Here is a 23,917-nt window from a genome sequence, read left to right on the forward strand (position 1 = left end):
TGCAAACTTCCTTTTGGTGTTTTAACTTTTATAATTGGTAAAAAGTTTAATTCATTATTTATTAATTAAATCCTGATCATTAATTGCACCTACTATAACAAGTTTGCAAATGGTATCAGATACTGAAATCTAAGGACACAAGTATGATCCTAAGATATATGCATTTTACTACGATAATTTTCTATTACTCTCAAATTAGCCAATCATTCTATCTTAAATTCAACAATAATTAAGTAATTGAGTCTTCAAACTTCAATATACAAAAATAAAAGAGTTTAATGATACTAAAATAGATTAAAAGAAATTTGCAATATTCTGAACTTGAACCACAACTTAAATCTAAAAAGATAATTAACTTCTTTACTGTTAGATCGGTCTACCTCCCCCCCCCCCCCCCCATTGAATATGATCCCACCAGCTCCCAAATCAGAACACTCCAAAGGCTCCTTAAGAAGGTTACTTCTTGGCCTGTGGAAGTGACTGGTAGCCATCTTTCAACTCTAGACCCCTCCAAATACTACCAAAAATTCATAAACAGAATGTGCCATTATGTCCCATTGTGGATGGCATTGATTCCCGCACATACAAATTAGCCAAACATTTAGCCAAATTGCTCACACACTGGCAACACACCATCACATATAAAACTCGGCTCACTTTAAAGTCGGTATAGAAAACCTCTAACTCCAACACACTGACATAATGATCAGTTTTGACAACTCCTCCTTATTCACAAATGTCCCACTCAAAGATACCTTATCCAAGCTAAATTTCCTTCCGATATCTCAGCCCTATTTCAGTTCACCATGAACTCAGGCTATTTTGTTTCGCAAGGAAAATTCTACAAACAGATAGAGGGGACAACCATGGGTTCTCCACCCCTGGCAAACTTCTTTATGGGGACTTCTGAAGAAAAAGCCTTAAACTCAGCCCCACAAAAACCCACTGTCTGGATACACTACGATGATGTGTTGCTATTTGGCCACATGGCCTAGATACACTCCACAACTTCTTAACACACTTAAACAATCAGCACCCCAGAATCCAGTTCAGCGTGGAAAAGGAAAACAACAGTCTACCTTTCCAAGACACGCCAACCAGATGAATCCCTGGCTTTCTCTGATTATAGTAAACCAACCCATACAGTTAGATACATTCACAAGCAATCACCCCCCCCACACACACACCTAACAACAATATGGGATTATAAAAACCCTACATAACAGGGCTAAATTAATCTGTTCAGATAACAATGCCTAGTAATGAACTTAACCATATCCCTTTACACCTTCTTAGCCAATGGCTACAACGCCCAAAAAATCCAGAAAATATTAAAACCAGTTAACCACAACCCCCCCCACACCTTAACCCCCTCATAACAGATATTTACACTAAATCTATCACCAATCCTTATATCTGGGGTACATCTGAAAAGCTAACAAAAATCCTAAAGAAATATGACCTGATTACTTGTTACGAACCATATAAGAAATTGGCACTCTTTATCCGCTCCACCAAAGACCAGCCACTTCCCCTAGACCTACCTGGAATATACCAAGTCCCTTGCAGGTGTGAACTGTCCTACTACAGCCCAAACAGACAGGACAGCTAATATCAGGATATCTGAACACGAAGATTACATCCAGTTTCACCAATACAGCTACTCAGGATTTGCGGACCATACACAAGATACCACCACAGAATACGCTGGAAGAAAGCCACTTTACTACACCACAGCAAATATACACCCTCTGTCCAAAAAGAAACCGAACTTTTGATAGAAAATAAAATACGGGCTAATTATAATTATTCATCATCATCATCATGCGTATCAAGGATTTAGGCCTAGCATGGCCTGTTCCGGCCTTAGAAGTCATCGTTGAATCGTTTAAGAGGACGTCCTAGTTTTCTTTTTCCTAATGGCTTGTACTTTAAGGCTTGTTTTGGTAATCTTTCTGTTATGCAAATTAAATAATTAAAAAATTATTTAATTTATTTAAAAATTAAAAATAAAATAAAAAATTATAATTATTCAAATTATTTATTTCAATCAATATTCTCTCCGTCAGCTTCAATACAGCATTTGACGCAGTCAATTAATTCATTAAGTGAGCTTTTTATATTGGTTTTTGGGATACTATTGAGGGTCGTGGTTACTGCCGCTTGAACGTTTTCAATGGTGTCGTATCGCTTTCCTTTCATCGGTTAATGAAGTCGGGGGAAGAGAAAAAAGTCAAGGGTGCTAAATCAGGTGAATACGGAGAGTGATCCAACACAAACTTGATTTTTACTCAAAAACTCTCTCACAATGTTCGAATGATAAGATGGTGCATTATCGTGCAAAAGTGACCAGCTGCCCTGCATAACAATATTCATGGTGTACGCGACGAATTCTCGATATCAATCACTTCAAAACTTCGAGATAAAACTCACCATTAGCCGTTTGGCCAGGCAGAACAAATTCTTTATGAATAATGCCCTTGGAATCATAGAAACAAATCAGCATTGTCTTTACTTTTGACTTCTCCAAGCAACTTTTTTTTGGATGACCCTCTTCTGGTGGTCTCCGCTCAGCACTCTGGCGCTTTGTTTCGGGCTCATACTCAAAACACCATGTTTCATCACCAGTAACGATTTGTTCCCCACAAGTTGACCTATGACCAAAAAATGTATCGAATTGAACACTGCAAGGACCTCATTAAAACCGCTCGTTTCAAGGAAGTTTGAGTCCTTACGAGCGGTTTTAATGAGGTCCTTGCAGTGTTCAATTCGATACATTTTTTGGTCGTAGGTCAACTTGTAGGGAACAAATAGTGAATTTACAAAGGCCCAAACTCTTGGTCAAAATGTTGTGCACAGTTGATTTTGGAATCCCCAATTCATCTTCAATCAATCTCATGGACGATTTCGGGTTTTCTTTGATGAAATTAAAGTTTTTTGGATGTTAACTTCATTCAGTCCAGGTTTTGGAGGGCCCGGCTTTTCGTTGTCCTCAAGCGTCTCGCGACCACTTTGAAATCACTTAAACCACTCATAAACTTGAGTACGGATAAGCATTCATCACCATATGCTTTTTGAAGCATTTGATGCATTTCGGTAAAACATTTACCAAGTTTAACACAAAAGTCAATCGCAGCTCTCTGTTTGAAACTCATTTTCCGACCGTTCGTCAAAACATACTGGCACTATAACTCGGATTCTAATGAAACGAATGTCATAAACAGTTGACACAACACTAATGAAGGTTGCCGCTTTCTACAACGAAAAGATACAACAGGTGGTGCCACTAGTTTCTTCTATTTTCGAAAAGTTCGGTTTCTTTTTTGAGAGAGGGTGTAAACGTGAAAGATTATTCTTGGAATCAGCCTCAGCTCTAAAAAACTTCCCAAACCTCAACAAATTTGGGTCACAAGACCGCCCCAAATTTGGGAAGCGTGCATCCAGCCAAAACAACCCAAATTAGCCTAGGAGGCACCTTTAGGACTAATACCAGTTGCCTTCTTCAGCCGCATTTGCTTGATGTTAGTGCCTGCATGCACATATCATAGTTTTATGTTCCCAGAAGATCGAAATGTAACATTGCCGAAAATACTGGAAGGTATTGATTTCAAGTTCTTTAATTAATATTTTAGTATACATTGTCATTTCTTGAAAAATATAAAGTCATGTATAACCAACGTATAAGTTTATCTACAAGAATTAAATGATATCTTATCTGGTTTTTGAATCCAAAAATACACCATCTTAAAAGGAAACCATCTCTAACTGCATCTGGACCTCTCTTGAAGAAACAGTTTCTTTATTCCTTCAGTGGAAAAAGTTTAGGAGAACGATTTCCACCAAAGGAAACAGTTTTTCCAAAAAATCACTTTCTATATACTAAGCCACAAGTATTGAGAACAAGAAAGAAAGAGAGTCCTTTTTTGGCACTGGTTAGTGCCACCTCACCAAAAGTTATAGGCATTAGTGAGATTTGGCTAACAGCACATAATATAGTAACAGGGATTGAACGAGAAGAGTTTATTCTTTTCTGGAGAGAGAGAGAGAGAGAGAGAGAGAGAGAAGATAGGATGGGGGAGATGTACTGCTGATGATAGTGAATGAATTGCAAACAAAAGGAATAGGAGACAGGCAGGAAGTTGGCTGCTCATTTGAAGCAATGTGGTGTGAGATTAAGGCCAGTAAGACAAAATATACAGTTGGTTGTTGCTATAGGCAGGAAGTTCCACAGATGATCTGGAAGACATGCATCACCAAATTAGTACAATGAGTACAGGTCGAGTGATTATTATGGGGGTCTACAATTATGAAGATATAGACTGGAAGGAAGAAATATCATATGGCAGGAAGGAAATGGAATTTATACATCTGCTAAGAAAGTCAGTATAGACGAAGCCCTCTGGTCGGAAAAACCTCAGCTTGATTCCTGTCTGTGACGTGAGGAACCTTTATCTGGTCTCTTTCGATGAAAGGTGAGTTAGCCAGTCTCATACAGATGCAGGGGGGGTTACACCCAGAAACTTAGGGTTTTCGTCCCCCCAGAACAGGCAAACCAGCCCCTGAACACACTGACTATAGTCAGAAATACTGACCTTAGGGAATGCAACAAGGAGTAGCAATCTGGTTGCATTAAGTAACTGCAAGCTGCCTCGGTGGTGGTGGAGGGGAGATTCAGAGGATAGGCAAGTAGATATGATGATGTTCGCAGCATGTGATCTTTGGACCTGTTCAAAGGATCAGAAGAGCAATCCATAACCAAGGTGACAACATTGCCTCCAATTGGTGACCATATATGGTCTTGACTTGGGAGATTGTAAAATATGAGGAATATTCTATCAAGAGGTATTTGTGGAACTATAAGGCAGGTCATTATGGCATGCTGAGGAAGAAGCTTAAATCTGTTACCATGGCATAAAACACTGCACGGTAAGGATGTTAGTAGTGTATGGGATATAGTAAGGGTCATCAAGAGGGAGCAGTATTAAATTGTATACAGGGTAAGAAGTGTTAATAGGGGAGTTAGATGGATAAGTAATATCAATGAGCATGAGCTGCAGAAGAAGAAAATACTATGGAGGGTATATAAAGAAAAAGGTGACCAGCAAATTCATGAACAGTACAAGGCTAAGAAGAAATGTGACCAACATGGCAAGGAAGGCAAAATCAGATTACGAGAAGAATCTAGCTGAGCAGGCCAAAGGAAATCCAAAACAGTTCTTTCGTTATGTGGCAAGTAAGAGGAAGAATGACTATGGAAGATTAACCTTAATGAGTGATGATGGTCACAAGGAGACAAAAAGCGGATATAATAATTCAGTTACTGAGTAGCCACTTTGCAAAGGTATATCATCCTGTTGAGATTACTGCTTTAACCTATGTGACAGACAGTGTGGTAAAAAAGGTGGATGAATTGGATTTCTTAGGATATTGCAGAATTTCAATGTAAATACAGCTGTGGGATTGGATGGGATATCAGCTAGGGTTTTGCGATAATGTGCAACAGAACTGGCAATTCCTTTGACTAGGCTCTTTAATTTAAGTCTCAGCTCTGGTAGAGTTCCAAGGGAGTGAAACAAGAGCAAAATAATTCCTTTGCATAAGGCAGGTTCTAACCTGCAGTATCAAATTATAAACCAATCAGTATCTCAGGCATGGTGGTAAAAATACTAGAAAAATTGGTAAAAAGAGAATTCGAGAATGGTAGAAAAAAATATGATACTGTACGAGGGTCAACATGCTTTGTGAAGCGTCGGTCATGCCTTAGTAATTTACTAACTTTTTATAATAGAATAACAGCTGAGTTGAATAAAGGAAATGGGTACACGATGATTTTGCTGGATTCTGCAAAGGCATATGACACTGGTTAAGTGGATAAGAGGGTAGCTGCTGGACAGATATCAAAAAGTGGTATATAGAGGGGCAGAATTGAAGTGGAAACAGGTGACTAGTGGTGTGCCGCGACCACTGCTGTTTAATTTGTACATAGATGATATAGGAACCTGAAAGGAAATATTCAGTCATTTGCTGATGATGCTAAATTAGGTGGAGTAATAGTTAATGAAGGAGATGTGGAAAGCTTGCAGTCGGTGAAAACATAAAACTTGTTTTCACCGTCTAGCTCATATCAATTCCATCTCACATCCATAACGCACGTGCTACTACGCTCGCACTTTCTACTTTTAACTCCGTCTCCATGACAACAATTACAGCAGTACATAAGCATAAGCATTGCATAACCTTTACATACAGAAATAAAATAAAAGGATATTTTTCAATTCAAATAATATATAATTAAATATGATGAACACAAATTCTTCTACTATTAATATAGGAATAAATAAAATAATTTGAACGTTATTTTTATACAGAGTCCTTTCCATTATTAATACATATCCTAGATTAAATAATTAAATAAAAAAAACTCAAAGGTAATTATATGAATAATAGTTCATAATAAGAGATTTACATTAAATAATATCTACAAATGTAGCCTTTGATATGGTGGATTATGTTGGATTCTGAAAGGAGTATTAATAATTTTATTTTCTCTTCATTCAGAATCCAACAACAGGGCTTTGTGTTACAAGTCACATCGATCATGTCTGCTCGAAAGAAAATAGGGCAATGGTGTAGCTGTACCCATTACTGAATCATCATAGCTAGCTAAGCACAGAACTCATACTGCTGCTATACAAGATGCTGGTTTGGGCCAGTCCTGATTTAGTTCACCTGCATGGAGTCACACTTCAAGTGTTAGCATACTACAGACAATCCAAAACAAATGTTTACGAATAATGTTTAATGCACCAAGTTTGTAAATATACATTAGATAAAAACTTTCCTATGAGAAAATGCTGCAAAATGTTTTGCAAATGCTGCTATCCAACTTAACCCACCAATCTATAAAGCAGTAGACTACAGTAAGCTTGACCCTGCAAAACATAAATGTTGCAAAACCATACTCAACAGGTAAGTATTTTAACAACCCACTTTTTAGAAGCCCAAAATGGGGCTTTTGGCAGTGGGTTGTAAAAAAACTTATCTGTTGAGTATGGTTTTGGGACATTTATGTTTTGCAGGATCATGATCACTGTAGTCTGCTGGCTTGAGAGAAAAGAAAGTTGATCTTCCTTTTTGAAGAGATAGAGGTTGCAGCCTTAAGGAATAGACTTACTTTTAAGACCAAATTGGTTCCTGGAAAACAGTTAAGTGAGCTGTTGGAAATCGAACTCTAATTTCCCATAGGTTCAGAAATGGGGATGCATTCCAGGAAATGTGATTTGAAAACCTAAGGATGAACACTATTCTGAAAATTACAAATGCAGATTCAGACAAATCAGCTTGTGGCAATTTGTTGTCGGATGATTTCAAGTAGAAAATGGATGCCCATTCAAATTTTTGAATCGTGCACAAAGGGGTCATATGGTAGCACTCAATGGGATAAAAGGCAAAAGGCTGTGCTTAGCAAATTGTGAAGGAAGCTCTTTCCGTGAAGGAATAAAGTTGCGAACTTGGATGTCTTGTAATGTCTCAAAGACATCATCTAGATGGTTTCACATGGAAGAATTACTGGAAAGCTTGAAACGCACGCACACGCACACACACACAAACTGGAATAGGAAAATGTTTCAGACTTTTTCCAACATTACATGGCTAAAAATATGGATATTTATTCTTCTGTTCTTGGGGATATTGGTCTTCTTGTGAATAGCACTGCACTGCTCAGCTGCATTAATATTGATTCACCACTTTTTGAACCACTGTTCTAGTACCAAGACCACATTTTAAAGTTTGTTGGTTACCAATCTAAGTTGCAAGGAGCAGACCATTATTGCAGTATCATCTGCATATAGGGCCATTGTGGTGGCAACTGTGCATGGAATGTCAGCCACATAGATAGCAGGGAGCCCTGGAAGATGTCTGCATGGCGTTGCATTCAGATGATCTAATTCCCTGTTAGCTTCACTTGGAGTTTGCGATTGCTGAGGTATGGATGTCATGTAATGTCTCAAAGACATCATCTAGATGATAAATTTCACATCGTATGGTAAGTTTGACCAGTCCTAATGGGAATTTAGCCTACAGGAGTTTGAAAAGAAGCCCACCAGGCCATATTTTGTCATATGCTTTGGCAACGTCCAGGAAGATCGTCCCTGTGTGGTACTTCCAGTTGAATCCTATGCTGATGTTTTCCATAACTCTGTGAACTTCTGGAATCTAAATTGCTCATCGTGGATGAGATTTAATTCTTTAGTGACTTTCAGCAGTATTATTAGTATTACCCTCTCAGCTATTTTTCCTAAGCTGGAAAGCAGGCTGATTGAGCAATGGTTCTGGAAAAGTTGTGCAGCTTTTCCTGCTTTTGGAATTAAGATCACACCTACTACTTTCCATCAAACAGGGAAGTAGTGATATCTTAATACTGTATTAATAATAACAACAATGGGCATTATTGCTTTATGTTATATAACACTGGTTATATAACATAAAGATGAATTAATGCAGATGTCATATTTCCCATATACAAGCAGTAAAAAGGTGTATCACTTTATTATTAGAATACTTTGCTAATTCTGTTGAAAATTAAATATAGAAATAGACATCTTCACTAAAAATTTTGTCTGAATAGATGAAATGTTTCACTTGTTCCAAAGCTTCTCCATTCAGGATGCAGGTGGTGTTTTCAATGTTCCTATATACCTTTCATAGTCGATCCTACTGTAGATTTTCATATCAAATTTGAGCACTTATTCAATTTACTTAGGGATCCTAAAGGCTTGTACTGAATTTTTAGGTATATAATAATATCTGCATAAAGTAAAGAGCTGAGATTTACATTTCCAATTTTGATATCAGGTGAGTGAACTTTCTTTCCTAACATGATCTACATAGATGAATAACAGTGGAGATAATGTGGGTCCTTGTCTCACTCCTGATGTTAAATCAGGAGTGAGAATAGACTGTGTTGCATCATTTGCCTTTTCTAGGCTCCACAAAACATAAATAAAGATCTTGTTATATTCCCTTGATTTCTTGACTATCTGTCTTAAAGTGAAACTTATCCTGACAACCTCTATTTGGCCTGAATCCAGCTTATTCTTCTCTAAGCTTCCCTTCCACAATTTTTCTTAGCTATTTCTCAAGTATATTTACATTAATCTTACCAGGAACACTGTAAGGAAATACCTCTGTAATTCTCAGATTCAATTTTATATGCCTTTTCATTTGATAGATAGGGACTGTGAGAGCTGTACCCAAATCAACTATAATGTGACCGAGTGACCAGGCCTTCTGAATTATGCAGTGTCACCACTGTAAAACTTTTATAATTCTATATTTGAGCATTTCTGATTGAATGGCATCTAACTGATGCCTTTTCCACATTTCAGGTCTTTGATGGCTTTCCTACCTTAAGTACTGATATGTACTTCTGACTGCATTCCTCCTGAATGTTTTCCACCATTGTGCTCTCACTGCTTGTTTAATTTTGCACATTTCAAAGTAATTACTCCAGACATCACACTATTTTATCTTTAGTTTTCAAGTCATCTATTATTATTATTATGTGACACCTCCAGGGAGTCCAAAGACTCATCAAGGGAGAGTGTGCCAACAGCATCGAACGATTGTCTCCTTCCAACTACTAACCACACTCAAACTTGCTTAACTTTTTGCATAATGACTAGTTCTTTATAAACTTCCAATAGAGCAATAAAATCTTTATCATTATTTTAGACCATCTATATCTTCAGTTTTCATGTCATCTTTATCATTTCTGATTCCTTTCATAGCACTCTTTCTACCATTTCTAACCTTTAACAGCCTCCAGAATAGTTTACATTCTGTTTTTGTATTGAATTTTTTTGTATGTTCTTACAAAACTGTTTGCATGACTTTTATCTAGCTAGTATTACACAGTGTTTTGCTTTTTTTACTTTTTCTCTGCATTCTCTCAGAGCACAAGCTGATTTGCTTTCCAGGAACATTTGATATGCTTTCTTCTTTTCCTTGACAGCCTGTTTAACTTCTGAGTTCACCATGAAGTTTTGATTACATCCATGCAAATAACCTCACGTCTCCTGAATGAATCGATCAACATTTCTTTAGGATCAACCAATGAGCCTCCAAAGCTGGATCTTGTTTTCAAACTATTTCATTTTTTATTGAACAAGATTTGTGCATTGGAGTCTACAGTTTCTCTGCTGAAATCTGTGCAACTGAGATTATTTTTTTAAACTTTCATACCTTTATTTTGAATATGATATTTAATTTTATCCTTCTCAAAACTAAATGGTACTACTTTTTATTTCAAATCCCCTGCATGCTCTGGCATCCTATTGTGAAGATACCGCTACCTCGGAGCTTTCTCGTTTCTTCTCTGCGGTGAATTTATTTAAATTTTTATGCTGGAATCTGGTGTTAGTAATGACTTGTTCATGTCCTGTACAGAAATCTAGCAGGTACTTACTATTATTATTAGCTTTGCTATAACATTTAGTCATTTTCTACTCCACTGTTCAGGTCTCCAACAAGAACTAACTTTTCCTATTTCTTCTCAAATGCCACAAACCTTCTGCCAGACCACAGCCATAAATAAGTCACTTTGATTGATAATTACCAGATTTTTAACTTGTGCAACTGTTTATTTATACCTGATGTACTTCTATGGACTAACAGCATCACTGGGATTTTGCTTCTAAAAAATTACAAAACAAATATTTTTAAACAGAAGTTAATATCTTTAAGTTGAACAAACTGGAATGATAGTTTAATCACGAGTATCATTAGACATGTTATATGCAGTCTCTCCATTGTTGTGTAAACTCTGCGATTGCTCGCATAGGAGAGGACTTTAATGTTACACATGTTAATTCATGACTTCCACATGTGATGAAGGATGATCATTCCTTGATTTCTATTTAGTATGCCTTATGAGCAAATGACCTTGGATGACTCTTTGAACAAGCATTAAGTCTCTTTGCAACCTTGAAAGAAAGGGCTATCAATAATGGAAGAGAAGAATTCCCCGTTAGTGCTGGTAACTTTCTTCGAAGTAGCACATGACGAATGGAGAATGCTTGCCAATTTACTGTGCAATTGGTTCTTTGAGGATGTGTGCTCTGGGTCTGCTTTTTTCTTCCCGTTTGTTTTCAACATTACATATATGTTATTTATTGTGGATTTTGAAACTTCTCCCAGTCTGACCTACATACATCTTTCCACAAGAGCACAGAATCTCGTATACACCTGGATGTTTATAAAATGAAACTTTGACTTATGAATGAATGAAAATGTGCAGGAGTTTTCAAATGACCATCATATTAGTCAAAAGCACACCAATGAGATTAAAATATGGGTTTTTGAAAGAATTTTTGATTAAATAGCACAGCATGAAGACAGCTCTTGCTAGGTTTGCATTTTTGTGACTTCTCAATCACTTACAAAAGGTCTGTCAAAGGCAAAGAATGTTCGTTTACATGAATATAATCTGGTAATATTTGTGATGGTGCATTGTTTGATATATAGTGAATTTCTTTTAGAAAAGCATTGTGCCTGCAGGAATTGGTTGGGACGTTTCATCAGACTGTTGAAGTGAGCAAGTCCATTAGTACGTTGGTGCAGAGTAAGTCAAATGCAATTAATAAAGGTGATATAGAAATGCTGAAGGATGATGTAAATCAGGGGGTTGGCAACCAGCAGCCCAAACGTGCATTTTTGGCGGCCCATAAAGGGTTGACCATATTTACATGGCATGTGGCCCGCATGCTGAATTATTTAAATAATATGAAGAATAAATTAAAAATAATTTACCTATACTTCGTGATACTGCCGTGCAACTTGGCACGAGTCAACCATGAGTGGGAATAACAAAGGCAACTTCATCCAATGACAACCTAGACTTTGGCACACTTTTGCAGTCGTGCTCACTGGTCCGACTTTTAATATAATTCAATAATTAATAACATCAACTATTATTTTCAGAGGATGTATAGTTGTTAAAAATAATTTTAAAAATTGGTTCAAGAAAATGTAAAATTGCAGATGAAGGTTTAATGATGAATGGAACAGCAAGTACTTCTTTATTGAAAATGGGGATAAGCCCCTGTCTTATTTGTCATAAAAGTGTTGCTGTTATGAAAGAATATAATATCAGACGTCATTACGAGAATGAACATGAAAACCAAAACAAGGATTTGAACTGTGAACTTAGAAAAAATCAAATTAATAAATTATAAATAACAAGCTTCTTTGACTGCTCATCAAAACATATTTAAGGAGCAAAGTATTCATAATGAATAGATTGTTCCTGCTACGCTTGCGGCCCGATTGTTAAAAGTAAAAGTTGAATGTGGCCCACGAGTCTGAAAAGGTTGCCGACCCTCTGATGTAAATCAACCCGTTTGGCTAAGTGAGTATCATTTCTGATCTTTAACAAAACAGGCTATAAGTTGGAATTTTAGCTTGGGCTTGGATATTTTGTGAATGTCTTCTAGAAACATTCATATACTCTCAGCACCCAAGTACTACCCCACTTACTGGAGGCCAGAAGTGACTTGAAAGTTTGGTCTCTAGAGCAGAGTTTCTGGATTACCTAGTCTTTAACTCACCAACACTACTAATAAAAATGCACCACAGGCTAACATCAATTCATACATGAGACTGGCTCCTCCTTATGAGGAGCGCTCCATGGTCACCTATCTCTGCCTAGAATATGATAGAGACATATAAGTTAAAAGGGATTTAAAGATTAGATACTTGAAGAAATGTTCCAATACATGAGCGTACAAGAGAGAGAGAGCGAAAGAACAAGGGGATCACACACTTGGAAGTTGTGCAATGGTGTGAAGACTAGAATTTTTAGCAGAGACAACCACAAATGCTCATCACAAGTGTCAATGAATGATGATTGAGGGAATCCTGCAAGGATCATAAAGACTTGAAGTGAGCAAGTCCATTATGGGGTGAGTAGAATGAGTCAACTGCAGTTAATAAAGGTGATTTAAATCATCAGCCAGTCAACGAGTCTTCTAAAAATGTTCTTGTATAACAGTAATAATTACTGATAATCAACAAAATTTTTTCAAAAAAGTACTTACTATCCTCAAAAGTCTTGCATTCCACTTTTTGGCTGAAAGGACCCTGCTGATTATTAATATCATGTGATCTTACTGAGAATTCATACAGTGTAAATGGCATCAAATCTGTAATAACTACTTCACTGTTTGTACTGCAAAAATGAAACACTCATTAAGAGATTTTTATTTTCTTTTTGGAATATTTTAAATTATACTTTGATGATTCAAAAAATTTACTTAAAACAACAGCTCTTAACAGAATAAAAAAAAAAAAAAAAAGATCTTCACCGGCCTCTCCTTTGCAGGTTTTTCCTGCAAAGGAGAGGCTGGTAAAGACTTCAATGAGTCTGTAGATATCATATATTTTTGATAGTGGTTTTATGTGTGTGTACAAGGTAGACAGCATGCCACTCAAAAGTATAACTGCTGTATTCAAGTGGAATCTGATGTGATAAAATGGTCAGGAAAAACAGCAACAGCAAACAAACAGTCTTAAATCTTGAGCCATCAGTATAGATGGGTATGAAATCAGAGTTTTCGATGGGCATGAAACATGCTACAAGTAGAAGGGTGATGATGAAGTATACAACTTCTGTAAGCTGGCATAGTGAGAGGTTGTGTGATGGGACGCAAACCTGGAGGAATACTACCATGTGAAAGCTGAACAGCATGCATGTTGATAGTGTGTCAACATTCAGGCAAACAGCTTGCTTAATCTCTTTCACATGCTTACAAAACAGGTAAATGGTAGTCTGATGTGTGTAATACTAAACTTCCCAATGCAAGGAAAAATCGTAGTCTACATAGGACTGCTTATTAGGAAAAGAGTGTTTTTATGGCATAGTTAGATGACTATTTCCACCAAGATAGCAGGGTCATCTATTTCAACATAAAGACTGTGAATGACCAAGTGCAGGATGCATGAGTAGCTATTCGCATACCCCTGATGATGGATAGGATCCAACCATTGCAAGGCACTCTCCCTTGCAGAAGCATATATAGACAGCCCTCGGTTTATGACAGTTCAATTTATGCCGATTCACAATAATGGCAGATGCATGCACATGCTTTCTTACTGTAGTGTGGTCTGACTGAGAAACGTTGCTAGCAGGCACTCTAGTGTTTGAGTGTTTACCAAGCTACTACGACATATATGTATCAAACCTAGTTTTACTGTTGAATCTACCTAATTGTTCTATTTAATTTTTTTTTATACGTATTTAAATTGATAAAGTACGTAATTACATACCATGCCTGATAAAAGAAGTGCAAAATCAATCACACTTGAAAAGAAGATGGAGGTGATTCGAAGAATGCAAGATAAGCAGATAAATATCCAGAATGTGTCATAAATTATTGGGGGGGGGGGGGGGTATTGGATGTTCAGGATGATATCAGGATGTTCCTCATATCTGTCACTCTTTGATCTTTAAGCTCTGAACATATCTCTTCACTTGGAACATCAAGTATTTTATGAGGTGTTACTGTAATTGGTATCCCCTTTCCCTACTGATGTCACTAAAAGTTTTTCTGAATGCTCTTGAAAAGTGTTTCATGAAGAATGCTGCCAGAACAGTTTTTTTTTTTCCTCAACTGTTTTGAAAGGTTTTCCAATTTTTCTAAACCCTCCTGAACAAAGAAGGTTGGCATTAACTAATTATTGGCTTTTCAACTGTTTCATGAATGATGAGAAATAATGTTATGTTCAAAAGGGTTTTTTCAGTCAAGTGCCAGAGATCACCATCCAGAGAAAACCTCCAATATGCAGAGCCATACAGAAATGCTCACTGTCCAGAAAAGCAATAAATGCACTCTGTGGTAGAATGACAGCAGTGCAGCAAGCCTTGGGCCCTGTCCCTAGAACACGAGGAAAGGAAAACCATGGCAACATTGTCAACACTTGAGGCAAGTCCACTGGCTTAATTGATCCTGGCTGAAATGTTCAGGACTGCCTATATTACTGAAGCAGGGAACAAAATGATGCAAGACTACCAAAAGTACACTTTACAGATGCCCAGAGGTTGCAATGTATGACAAACATGACAGCAAGACATTGAATCTCAGTGTTGGTAGCCTGGAAGATGGGAAAGTAAAAAAAAAAAGACATGGGAGAACTAGAGTGAAGAATACATGAAGTACAGAAAAGAGGAAGGATGCAAAGAACCAGTACCATCTCCAACACAAACATGTGCCTCCACAGGGAGGGATATTATCTCAAGTTCTGCAGCACTGGCATCAAGGAGTAAGAGTGCTCTTTTTGTCCTGAACAAATGATATAAGTCTAGCCTATCTGTAGAAATTAAGCCACTGTTTCCTTTATCATTTGATATTCCATCATCAATATCAAAAATTCAAGATATATGAAGTCATTGCTAATATTGTTACAAATCTTTCTCCTAGAGTGATGTAACTGCTTTGGGATTGGCAACTACTTTGTATGTTCAGGACTGAACATACATAGTAGTTTAAAAACTATGAAATTTGATGTAGTATAGTATCTACAAAACATACCCCATGCTCTGCCCTGATCTTTTTTAGATGCCTGAAAGACAAGTTCCATTATGGTTTTGGATAAAATAGAAATTGAGATGATTTTAGAACTGCAGATGGCACTGCACAGACAATACAATATTACACACAACACTATTCAAGTGCTAAGTGTTTGGCTAAATGTCTCAGATTAAATTCTTGGAGTTGTGACAAGGCCGACAATAAGCCTAGTTAATTTTCCACCTAGACATCTCAGAAGGATAAAACTGTTCATCTGAGGATATACTGTAAAGAAAAGGGAAGAGTGCTTTGACATATTCTTTTTGACATCCCACAGAGAGTGGAAGGATGATAAAAAGCAATTGCAAAATATACTGTAGAATATGAATGAACAAGCATATAAAAGAAAGTATTATTACTCCCATTTATAAGAAAAGAGAGAGAAAGATTATTATCAAGCATATACTCAAACATCTTACTTCTCCCACCACAGAGTAGTGTATCCATTAAGGTCACCCATTAGAAGTGTGGAAGGAGGAAGCTGAAATATAAGGTTATTCATTTCAGACACAGCTAACTTACAACCTGGTAGTAAATACATATAACCAGGCCTCTAGAGGTCACAAAATTTTTATTACTGTGGAATGAATTATGTTAACAGATGTATAAATGTATATAAAAAAAAAAAAAAAATCAGCTAACACCTTTTTATTCCCGTATACGGGAGTAGGCGAGGCCATTTAGCCCTATCTAACTTTTGGAGACTGAGTGGGCAGTTCAATCTCCACTGGTACCCAATCAGAGACAGATGGCCCAAGGCTATCACTAATTAAGCGGTACGCAGTGAAGAGAGATGGCTCAAATGTGCCGCCATCTCGTGGTCCCTAACCCTAACACAAATATATTTTAATGTCTGAAAAAATAATGTGGGTTCTACGGTCGATTTTCTTGAATTTACAGGACGAAAAACCCGAGTTTCCGGGAGGAAAAACCTGTTTGCCCGTGCCAGAGATCGACTAACTCGGGAACCGGTCGAAAAAAGGCTTTTGAAAAATTTCCTCTAGTCGCCGACTAGACTCGAAACCAAGACTTCCTTCGTGCGGCCAAGCGCGGTGGTATGCAAACGCCACATCCACTGAGCTACACACGCCACATCCACTGAGCTACACTTTTCACACCCTCCTCATGTTATATAATAATAATATAAATGTATATTTATATTATTATTATATAACATGAGGAGGGTGTGAAAAGTTCTGATAAACACCTAGAACAAAAATGATATTAAAGCAACTGATATAACCACAAGAAAGAACATACAAAGATATAAGAATATAAGAACATAAGTAACCTTCATAACTCAGCTACTGGCATGTTCTTTCTTGTGATTATATCAGTTGCTTTAATATCATTTTTGTTCTAGGTATTTATTAGAACTTTCCAAACCTCCCTCATATATCATATTATATATTACACCCTCTGTCCAAAAAGAAACCGAACTTTTGATAAAAAATAAAACGCAGGCCAATTATAATTATTCAAATCATTTATTTCAATCAATATACTCTCTCTCAGCTTCGATACAGCACTTGGAATGGTCAGCCGTACTCGACGAATTCTCGATATCAATCGCTTCAAACTTCGAGATAAAACTGACCATTGCTAATGGTGAGTTTTATCTCACCATTGACCGTTTGGTCAGGCGGAAAATTCTTTGTGGATAATGCCCTTGGAATCGTAGAAACAAATCAGCATTGTCTTTACTTTTGACTTCTCCAAGAGACTTTTTTTTGGATGCCACTCTTCTGGTAGTCTCCACTCAGCACTATGGCACTTTGTTTCAGGCTCATACTCAAAACACCACATTTCGTCACCAGTAATGATTATATCAAGGAAGTTTGAGTCCTTACGAGCGGTTTTAATGAGGTCTTTGCAGTGTTCAATTCGATATATTTTTAGTAGTTGGTCAACTTGTGGGGAACAAATCGTGAATTCAATTTACGAAGGCCCAAACTCTCGGTCAAAATGTTGTGCACAGTTGATTTTGGAATCCCCAATTCATCTTCAATTAACCCCACAGACGATTTCAGGTTTTCTTTGATGAAATCTCGCACTTTTTGGATGTTAACTTCACTTAGTCCAGTTTTTGGATGGCCTGGCTTTTCGTTGTTCCTCAAGTGTCTTACGACCACTTTGAAATCGCTTAAACCACTCGTAAACTTGAGTATGGGGTAAGCATTCATCACCGTATGCTTTTTGAAGCATTTGATGTGTTTCAGTAAAACTTTTACCAAGTTTAACACAAACGTCGATCGCAGCTCTCTGTTTGAAACTCATTTTCTGACTGTTCGTCAAAACACATTGTCACTCTTGGCACTATAACTTGACTTCTAATGAAACAAATGTCATAAATGGTTGACACAACACTAATGAAGGTTGCTGCTTTCGACAACAAAAATATACAACAGGCGGTGCCACTAGTTTCTCCTATTTTTGAAAAGTTCAGCTTCTTTTTGGTATATAGAATATAGAATATAGCAAGAGAATATGATTGTATATAGAATGTCTTTACTAGAATTTAAAAAGCCAGGTTCAAATTATATGTAATAATTTGAATTTGGTTTTGTCTATTTCCCACTCGCCTTAACATGCTACATACTACTTTTATTCTACTGCCTGCTAACCAGTTTTCTGTGTTTCATGATAAGAACTTATTTTATTCTTTCATCTGTCGAAGTACACTGCATCTGAGTATTGGAGGAATTATGTGAACAAATGTCTCCTATGATTTTTATCTATATATCTCATATAAAGGATGAGTTTCCCCTCATTTGCAACATCTGTAGAAGCACCTAGAAGATACACTAATGGTGTCTTGGATTTACTTAACTAATTTTTAAGTAACGACATCAGCAGTAACTGACACCTATTATTTTCATGTCATGTTGATACTGTTCTACTACTACTACTACTATCGGACTATGATGTTTTTTAAGTCAGTAAATGAGTTATTAACAGGCTGTATTAAAAAGGCACTTCAAGTGTTCAAATATTTTAGAATCCATCTTTCTTTGAAAAGCAGCAAGAGAAGTGTTTTGTTTTCTGGGTGATATCTGGCCAAGTCCATGTTACAGCATTTTTATGAAAATAAATGATTTAAACAGGATGATTTAAATATGCTGAACAGTATGGATAAAATATAATGGAGGCAAACTGAATGTGGAAAGGTGTACAGTAATGCATTTTGGGATACAAAGATTACAAGCTGTGTACCACAGTGAGGGGAACTGTATTCAAGGAAACTGATGAAGCCAGAGATTTTGTGATACTAATAAAGTTGAAGTTTAGAGAGAACACTGCTAAAGTAGCCAGGGTAGCTCACAGGATTACTTGGTTATTGAAGAACACAATAACAAGCAGTGTTAAAGGAGTTATCATTCCTCTTTATAAAGCCTTGAAACACATATGAATTACTGTGGTATGGGTTTCTTGGGGATGAGGAAGTTGTGGAGAAGATCCAGAGGTGAATAACCAAGATGGTGAGTGATCTGTGGAATGCTCCCTGTGAGGATAGATTGAGGATTTGTGGGTTGCAGGTTGATTAATAAACAAAAAAGAGGGGATATGATAGAAACATTTAAGTTACTTAAAGGTTTTTATAGGATTGATGCAGGGCAAGTGTTTCAGCATTTGGTCAGAGGAGGCAGAACGAGCAACCATCACTGGAAGTTAAGTAAAAGTGTGATTAGTAAGGGTGTGAAGAACAGATTTTTTGCTTGGAGAATGGTGAATGAATGGACTGTGGTGTTGCCAAGTCAGTTGTGAGTTCTTTGTCTGTTAATGGGTTCAAGGAGAAGTCCATGTGTCAGGAAGCTTATCAGACATGTTTATCCTTACAAACAACTTTACCATGTGCCATCATTACATATTGAATAATCAAGACTTTTTTCAGATTTTGCCACTGGATCTCCAAAGTTTGGTTCTTGTTTCCAAATTCATTTTTTCCCAATAATCTTTGTATATGTTGAAGACCATCTTCATTATTTTGTAATATTATATGACTGTCTGCACACATACGTCTGTCAACTGGTATTAAAAAGACTGCCAGAAAAACTGATCACTGTCTGTAATACTGGCAAAAAAATCTTTTACATTTCAAAAGGAGATATGATAGAAACCTCAGCAATTACTAACAACCTCAACAATTATTATGCATCTCATCTCTCACAAGTAAATAAAATTTACTTGTGACAGATGACAATTACTATGCAAACATGACTGAATGCATAGTAATTGCTGAGGTTGTTAGTAAGATTGGTCAACTTTTTGTGTAATTACAGCTTATGGTAAATGAAGGCAAAATGTCAGCAAAAAAACAAGGAGGAGATACTAGCACAAAAAAATCAAACATGACAAGCAATGTAAATTTTTCGAAGACAGCTTGCTATGTAGTATGTACATGTAGGAAGAATGTGGAAGATGTGTTTGTCAAGAAACTGAACGAGAGAGAGAAGGATCTGCAGAAAGTGTAATATTTTGATAGTCAAAGTGTTAAATGAGAGTTGAGATGAGAAGCATAAAAATGAAAATGGTATCATCCAGAAAGATGAGTGGTGAGCAAGAGAATATGATTGTAAATATGAAAGAGGCTGAAAGAGCAAAAGCCAATATGAACTGAGATGGGAAAAGCAATGGCTGAAGGAGTAAAAGAGTGATTGTGGGAAACAAAAGAGTGTGATTGCTAACATGAAAGAAAGCATGATTGTCAAAAGAATGCAAGAGTTGGAGAATTATATAATTAAGATGAGAAATGAAATGAGAGATATGTGCAAAATAATATTAGACATTTGGTGGATATAAACAGAAGAGTTAAAAAAAAAAAAAAAGATAAATAAATAAAAGATAGTGGGAAAAAAAGAGATGGTGAATGAATGACTCAAGTATGTGAATGATTCTGATATATGGATAAGAATGGAGATTTCATTATTAAAGTTATGGTGATTAAGATGGTGAAGAAAATCTGTTTTCCAGGAGGGATGAAGGGCAATAGATGTTTTGAGTAGCTAGAAAAAAATGTGCAAGGACCAAGGCAAAAAAGAAGTAGACAGAAAATGCAGAGAAAGAAAGACTCAGTGGCTGAATGAAAAAAACAGAAGAATGAAAAGTTGTATTTGGGGAGAAAAAAAAAAGACACCAGAACTTTGTAGAATGAAACTGCAAAGAGCTACCCCATAACTATACTTGGTGACAAAGTGACAGGAAACTCAACAGAAATAGAAACAATCTGTTTTTGCAAACACTTTTTGCAATTACTCAAAAACAAGAGTATCCTCCATCAGGCCACATGATACTGCACGAATAGATCAAACAGAATCCACACCAAAAATTCTAGAAGAAAAAATTATCATTGAAATAAAATCAATGAAGAATGAAAAGGTACCTAGACTAAACAGTGTCCCAAAAGAACTGTGGGAAGGAGAAGGGACTATACAATACTTGAACTATTTATGTAACTTAATATTAGAAAAAGAGGAAATCCTTGATGACTGGAAACTCAATAAAATCAGCCCAATACATAAAAAAGGAGAGGGGGGGTGGCAGTGATGCAATCTTTGTTTTACAGACTAGCAAAAATTAGCCATAGCCTGAAGACAAACCTCTTCAGCTCAGTAGTTTTTCCAGTGGTACTGTATGGAGCAGAGAGTTGGATTGCTAGTAAACAAAAAGACAGATTAAATGGTTTTGAATCAAAGTGCTTAAGAAGAATCAATGCCATAAAGTGGACTGGGAAAAAAAAAAAAAAACGCAAATTATAAAGTAAGGGAAGAGTTGGGTTACAATATTAACATCCTACATAGAATGCAAAGTACTAAGATTTGACAGTGATGAATTAAACAGAAGAGCAATTATAGTAAATGGAATGATGTCAAGATTGTGTAAAAGTTTTTGCAAAGAAATGAAACTGAATATTCATTTTATGAATGTCTGGGATGAGTTTGGAAGGAGTATTTTAAGAGAGATGGTTTGCATTTAAATGGATTGGACACTTGGCATTTAGAACATTTATTGATAAAGGATAGAGTAAATGGTCAAAAAGAGGGAAATGGAATTTGCTAGGGAGGCAGGTGATAGAGTCAGCTGTAAATAGTACTATGGTCATTAATCGCTGTGAATTTGGGATTAATTGTTCACAGAAAATTAACAGTAATTAACAGTATACAGAGTGGGCTAATTCACACACAAGGAAATTATGGGAGGAAGAGAGTATTGCAGTTTATGTATACTAATGCCTGAAGTATTTGGAATAAGTGTGAAGAATTTTTGTCATTACTTAGTGCAACTTGGCCAAAAATTATAGGAATTAGTGAGACTTGGTTAACTAAAAATGGTATAGTCATAGGGATTGAATGTAAGGGGTACAGTATTTTCAGGCAGGACAGAGATGACAAAATGGGGGTGGGGTTTTACTAATGATAAAGCATTAAAACCAAAAAATGTAGAAGTGTCTCAAGATGACAGGTATGTTGAGGGCAGTTCATTTGAGGCTGCTTGGTGTGAGATAGAGATAAACAGGGTGAAATATGTAATCGGTTGTTGTTATAATCCAAGGAGTATAAGGGAGAATGTAGATAGCATGTATTGGCAAATTAGCATGATGAGTGAAGGTCGAGTAATTATTATGGGGGTTTTTAACTTTGTGAACATAGATTGGGAGAAGGAATGTCACAAGGAACAAAGGAAATGGAGTTTATACAGTTGTTAAGAGACAGCATGTAATGGAAGGGACAAGAGATTCGAGAGTGTTAGATCTGGTCATAGCATCGGAGAACATATCAATAAGTAATTTGGTTACACTGTCTCCACTTGGGGAAAGCGATCATGTGGTCTTGACCTGGGAGATTGTAAGATGTGCTGAACATTCTGTTAAGAAGGGGTATATGTGGAATTACAAGGCTGGTGATTATGACAAGCTGAGAAGTCAGCTTTCAACAGTGCTATGGCATGAGAATTTGAAGGGAGGAGATGCTGATGGTGCGTGGGAGATTGTCAAGGAGTATTTAACACAATCACACACAATCGCTGCCATGCTCCTTGAGCATAGTTTGTTACCACATGCACTTTCACTTCTATAAGGTCAGTACGAGTAATCTCATAGCTGGCTTATCAGACAGAATTTTGTTTCATACGCCAACTACGAGTAATTCGTATCACCCACTACCTATGTCTTACATGCACTGATGACTGTGTAACTTGAGTTCAAAGTCTGTGGCATTCAGTGCAGTAAGGTTTATTGCATCTAGTCTTACAATTATTTAAAATAATCTAAATAAAATTACGCCATGGCTAGTAAAAGAAAGCTTACTGATGAAGAATTAGAAGCTTATGCTAATATGAGCGATGATGAATGGAATGAATTATTTGTTTCCGACTACGAAGATGATTATAATCCTACAGATGACTCAGATGATGATATATCGTATATAAATATATGTATATGTTGAAAAAACTTCAAAAAATTGTTTTATTTGCATTAATAAATACACAGTTTACGCAACAATACCTCATAATATACTATACTTTTGCTGAAATTATTTTCCTTCCACCAAGCTCCCCAGACATGCTCTCCACTTTATTCACAAGCCAAGGGTCCAAATTAACGTGCTTATACTATGGGTTAACTCATGCTTGGCATTGGAGGTCGGTAATCGACATACAAGCATATTCGTAGTTGGCTTGTGAGGCTCATATACCAACTACGAGTATACTCGTAGTTGGCAGCGAACATATTAAAGAAAGCTGTATCAGACTGTATTCCCAGAGTCAGAAGGAGAAATCAAGTAGGAGTAAGATGGATGAATAATATTATTCTGGTTCATATTATAATAACATGAACCAGATAAAGAAAAGGTTGTGATGGACAAAGAAAAAGGAGATGAGCAGTACAAGGTACAAAGAAAATGTAAAATTCGATGCAGTAGGAATTTTTTTCTTAACTTCGCATCGACTTTTACAGAGGTCACAAATATTGTATATAGAAGGATATTATAATTTAACACTGATTGTGGATTTTTGTTATTACGAATTTTGTATATAAGGTTTATATTAACTCTGTAGTTATAATAATTTTGTAATTTGAAAAATCGTGCAAGTATATATTGAAATGGTGGGAATGTTATAAACTGTATATTTCAATGACTTAGAAAGCGGCCCAGCATTTGAAGTGGTTCCAACTTTAGAGAAATGGCTTAGAAGCTTTGTTTGTAAAATGCCTTCAATTGCTCGAGCTTAACCTAATGCATGTCTCAAGGACAGTGCAACAAGAGGCAGCAAACATCTAAGGATGGCCCATG

At 36.5% G+C, this 23,917-nt stretch overlaps 1 protein-coding gene across 1 annotated transcript in view; it reads right to left on the reverse strand.

Annotated features, from left to right (window-relative positions):
• The window catches only part of LOC150093808 (protogenin-like), a 497,946-nt gene that overhangs the window by 145,420 nt on the left and 328,609 nt on the right, over nt 1-23,917 (reverse strand). The window contains exon 16 of the mRNA XM_090412521.1: nt 13,098-13,228. Coding sequence (XP_090268647.1) covers nt 13,098-13,228 — 131 coding nt within the window. The remainder of the gene's footprint in view (nt 1-13,097; nt 13,229-23,917) is intronic.

This window comes from Typopeltis vanoorti, chromosome 23 (genome assembly GCF_054136105.1).
Source record: "Typopeltis vanoorti isolate ZY-2024b chromosome 23, IOZ_Tvanoo_1.0, whole genome shotgun sequence".
NCBI classification, from domain to species: Eukaryota; Metazoa; Arthropoda; class Arachnida; order Uropygi; family Thelyphonidae; genus Typopeltis; species Typopeltis vanoorti.